The following is a 5138-nucleotide window of genomic DNA, read 5'->3' on the forward strand; positions in this document are numbered from 1 at the left end:
ATCAGTTGGAGGAAGAAGGAGGGGCAGGTACCAGAACTAGGCAGTGCAGACAGGGAGATAAAACTTCTCGCTGTATGAGCAGTGGTGGTGTATTGTTAGACTTCAGAAAATGTTCACAAATGCTCAGTAACCAGGAGTGTTAAGGAGTGGCCTTTACAAAGGGCACAGCCTTGGTTCTAAGTCTGGATTAAGACAAAGATTTGTCATCCCAACCCAAGTCATCCACCTACTCTTCCCTGAATTTCGGAAGGGCCGCAAATCTCTTCCCAATCTTATTTTTCAATTTGTTCTGTCATTTTTATCTGACGTGGGCACTTCTGCTGCATTGATGTAATGAGCAGCTTGTGGTAGAGAATGGTAGTGTTTGGTTTTCTCATGGTGTTAGACAGTACATCGCTGACACGCCTGCCAGCAGGGACTGGTGCTCCTCCTTTCTCAGGGCTGGTCGCTGTGCTTGACACAGAAACCAGTGCAGCCTTGCTGTAAGGCACGTCGCTGTTCACACATTGTGCCTTCCCCAGCTATCTGCCTGGATACTCAAGAGTTAATCTCTGCAGTTTAAAGCTGACCTAGTATCTTCTCCTTAAAAAGAGGAATGTGAAGTCATTAGAAGCTCAGTTGTATTTCTGGAGCAAGCAGGAAGCTCTTCCAGCGTGTCAAACATCTATGGAAGAACCTTTCTTCTGCACTGTCAAATCTGTGACAGCTCAAGGAGCTTCCCTTTAAGATAACCTACCCTCTATTCACATCCAGACAGTTGGAGTAAGGTAGGGGATTTATCCGAGTCCTGCTTTCTTCTCTTCTGTCAAATGCAACTCAACAGGCTCTTCTAAGCAGGCTGATTTCTTTCAAAACCTGCCGTGTGCCATTCAGCCCCATGAAGGAGGTTCACTGCCTTGTTGCCATGGTAGCCTTTCTCTAAAGAGGAAGAGAATAGTTAATTATGCAATTTAAGAAACTAAGGAGGAACGACAGAAAGAGAAATAACAGAAAGGAAGATTCTGGGTTTGTGATAGAACCGCTGGCTGCACCAAAATACAGTCTGTTTACAGGTGACATATTTGCCCAGCATATGCTGTGTAGGGCCAGGGCTTCTCTGGCCGTGTGGATTTCAAGGAGCTGCCCTTTACTAGGCAGGTGCCTCTGCCATCCAGGAAATCAATCCTGTAGTCAGTTACTGCTGTCATCTTCCCTGGTTAATGCTCCAGAGAGCCTCAAACATATTTGCTTGACAGAAATTCTCTCTGAATGGAGCTGGGACAGCAATAATACATCACAGATCCATGACAAGCTCATGCTGCCTGTGGATATACAGAGGTACAGTTCAAGACTTAAGTGTTTTAAAGCTCCTTGGCAGCATTTCATTGTTCCTCAGGCCTACTCACCCCCTGCCTGCTTTACCCAGGACCCCAGAAAATCCAGTTTGTAGTGCACGAGGTGGGACTAAAGAGATGGCAAGCATTGAAACTGGCAAGATCCCAGCCCCTTTAGAAGGATTGCATTTTCCATTTGCCAATAGCGCTGCCAGGCCAGCTCCAGCTTGGGAGAAACAAAGCACTGCAACAGATCCTTGCCAAAAACGGATCCAGACTCCAGTGCTCCATGCTGTGCGAGGAGGGGGAGCTGCCTCTTGCCCAGCACACTAAGCTCTGCAAGCCAGGGGGAAGGGGAAGCGTTACCCCCGTGCCTTGTTTCCAAAGGTATGCAGTGAGAGGAAGAGAGAAGGAAGATGACGTGACCCCATGTGGTTGTTTACTACAGATGACTAGAAGGAGATTTAGACCTCAAGCTCCCCTTCCTCCTAACAAGGGCATAACAACACTGAGGGCTAGACAAGAGCCACATATGGTGGTAAGAGGAAGAAAGCAGTCGAGAGGCAATAATGACCCAAAATACTTCTGGGAACGCAGCAGGAACGGCTGTCAAAACACCAACATTTTAATCAACAAACTCTGTACATGAGAAGCTTCCCGCTAAGGGAGTGCACGGACTCCTGCTTTTACCACCAGCTTCTACCACCTGGGTGTTTAAGGCCCAGGATGGTCTCACTTCTTCAAGCTTCCCCCAGCAAGTATTTCCATGGAGGGTGGCTTTTCAGAATCTGTCACAGGAGCAACATTCAACCGAGTCCCTGTTGTATGAACCGATGTTGGAAGTTGTGTGTCTCTTCTGACTCCCCTCTCACATGCGCCTGGCTTTCCGCGGGCGGCAGCCGTTGTGTGGAACTGGGGTGTTGTCGGTGATGGAGATGATCTCCAAACCTCCCATGGTCAAACCCTTGATGGCAGCCTGGAAGAACAAGACGGCAGATGTCACACTGTTATGAACACATTGAACAACAGAGGAGGGGGAAAAAGCTCAGGGGAAAACAGTTTGATCTCCCATCCAAAAATGAACTTATTCCAATGGTTCTACTTTGTAATTATCTTAAGTAATTTGTACCAGAAAACCCAGTTTAAACCTGTCTGATCCAGTCCTCTCATCAGTGTGCCCAGCAATCTTCCTACTTTAGTTGGAAAAAAAAGTCCCAAATACAGCTTCTATTCTGCTGTATTATTCTAATGATTCTAAAACTTCATTACTAGGCACTTGAGTGATGAATTCTTTACATCACCTTCAGAAAAAACAAGTTAACAGGTATGGTCACTAGAGCAGCCTGGATTTAAAAAACTTGGATGACACCTGAGAAAGAAAAATATGAGAAGAAACTCTGACACCTACTTTGCGTCCTGGTCCCAGTCCTTTCACCATGACTCGTACGTGCAAGACGCCCTTCCCACGTGCTTTCTGTGAAAAGAGTGACTGGTGAGTGTTCTCTTTGATTGAACTACTGCTGCTCTGGCTCTCCTGGAGTCTTTCATCCCCTTTTGACCCACTATCACAATATTCTTCCAAGTAGAAACAAAGAGTAGGTAGTAATGGATACAGGAGACAAACATGGGGATTATTGTGCAAAGACACTAGGAGGAAAGGTCTGGATACAGCCACGGTGGTTTCAGGAGAACGTCTGTGCCAGGCTGTTAACTCTGCACACAGAGAAAGCTTTATGATCAAACCATCTGTGACCTAAAGCCAGGGCAGAAAATGACACATCCATGGATACATGACTGAACTGGCAAGGAACTAACAAGGGCTAACTCAAAGCTGTCTTCCCCTTCTCTGATGCAGTGACTTCTCTCCTGTGATCAGTGGATTCCTTCTAGAGGGTAAATGAGAAAAGCAGACAAGCTTTATATTTGCTGTGCAGGAGTCCAAACCTTCAGTGCAAAAATTCTACGGGCTTGCAAATTGAAAATGAAAACCACCTGCTGCAGAGCATAGCGGTGCTGCCACCACGTGGATGGAGCTCCTCTGGGCCTCTCGCTCTCTGAGTTCTGATGCAATTAATGTACTAACAACTTTAACAGTTACAGAATAAATCTGGCCAAGCACAGCTACGCAGCTATTATGAGGCTCCCATGAGCACAGATTAATAGTGGAGATGATCTTCTGTTCCTCTGAGTCAACCACCATAAGCTGCTGGCCAGCAGTGGCACCAAACACCTCCGACATGAAAGGCTGGAGCGAGTTCCACCTAATTTAGGATGAGGATTTTCAGTTTAACCTTGCCTCATTCTGCTGTAATGAGGACCATGACACAGCCAGTCTCATCTTCTCCTGCCACCTGGACACCTACATGTGGGTTTTGGTTTTTTTTTAGGAACAATTACAGTAAACTGTATGGAGCTGGAAACTCCATGTGCATCACTTTCTCTGACTGGAACTGCTGGCAGCAGCTCAGTTCTCCTGTGGCACAGAGGAAATATAAAACATTCAGCCAGTAATTACAGCCACTTCTCAGTTCCCCACAGTGCAAAAATTGAACTGCTGCTGATTCAGGGGCTACATTTCCACAATGCCTGGCAGATAGGTAGAAAAAAGGAGCTATGCAAACTGGAGCTAGGAAAGGATAGGCTCCACGTTCACATTTCCCAGTCACAGCTAAGCTGACCCTCTGAGCACTTTCAGCTGCTGTTTTGAACACACTTTGTCTGTGTGAAGGTGCACAGCGTGTCAGATGAAGCCAGGGAAACTGTCAGTGCACAGCAGTGTGCTGCTGGAGCGCTAAGGAACAGAGCTCAGGACTGCTGCTGACCAGTGAGGTGTGTACCCAAGGCAGTGGGGGGGATGCTGTCCCTCTGGGAGGGTGACAGTGATCAGTGTGGACTCACCACTGCTGCTGCCATGGCTGCAGTCTGTGCCGCGATGGCAGTCCCCTTCTTGGCGTTCTGGAAGCCTTCTGTGCCACAGGAGGTTCGGGCAAAGGGCCTGTTGTCAAAGCTGACCACGTGGACGTGGGTGCTACAGAAAGAGAGGGGCAAAAGAAAGAAACAAGCTAGAACACAGCTTCGTTCTCCAGTTTCTTCTCACTCAGCTTACTGGCACAGCACACCACAGAACTCCCATCTCCCTTCTCTAAGCTAAAATCTGCACCTAAAAATCTAAAGTCTCACCCTAAATCTGCACTCTCTTTTGAGGTATCCCACTGACACAAGCAGAGACCTCCCCGCAGTGACCTTCTAGATGACCCTAGAGAATCTGAGTGAGGTGGCAGAGCCTTTCTGGATAAGATATGCTTTATCCAGGAATACCTCAGATACCGCTCAGCCTTCTCACTGTGAGCATTTTAATTCTTCTGTTTATTAAAAAAACTCTATAAAACATTTATACAACTTGAAAGAGCTTTAAGAAACAGTAAAATATCACATTAGGGATCACTAGTGAAACACAACAATCTCTCACAGAGACCATGACAATTTTTTCAACAGCTGTACAGCAATAGTGCTAGAGCAGAGGGCTGGAAGTTACCTGCCATGAAAGCCAAATGAAACACAACAATCTCTCATGGAGAACATGACAGTTTTTTCAACAGCTGTACAGCAACAGTGCTAGAGCGGAGGGCTGGAAGTTACCTGCCATGAAAGCCATCAGCATCTAATTATTCATATCAGAACGTTGTCAAAATGTGTAGTAACAATCTCACTGCTGTTAAAGATGCTATAAGGACAGTTATGCTTCCTGAACAGCACTGAGGTTTGGATTCAGTATTATCTTCCCAGTCATGAACACCACTCCTCTGACTTTTTTTCCTTTGAGCC

The 5138-nt window shown here is 46.5% G+C and overlaps 1 protein-coding gene across 1 annotated transcript in view; it reads right to left on the reverse strand.

The window, feature by feature from the left end:
- Positions 1–2077: 2077 nt before the first annotated feature.
- The window catches only part of MRPS11 (mitochondrial ribosomal protein S11), a gene marked incomplete at its 5' end in the record, with an annotated part of 3515 nt that continues 454 nt past the window's right edge, over positions 2078–5138 (reverse strand). Inside the window, 3 exons of the mRNA XM_010177947.1 lie at positions 2078–2289; positions 2722–2787; positions 4212–4341. Of these exons, the coding sequence (XP_010176249.1) occupies positions 2182–2289; positions 2722–2787; positions 4212–4341 (304 nt within the window). The remainder of the gene's footprint in view (positions 2290–2721; positions 2788–4211; positions 4342–5138) is intronic.

The sequence above is a fragment of the Antrostomus carolinensis genome, unplaced genomic scaffold, assembly GCF_000700745.2.
Source record: "Antrostomus carolinensis isolate BGI_N321 unplaced genomic scaffold, ASM70074v2 scaffold28661, whole genome shotgun sequence".
Taxonomy (NCBI): Eukaryota; Metazoa; Chordata; class Aves; order Caprimulgiformes; family Caprimulgidae; genus Antrostomus; species Antrostomus carolinensis.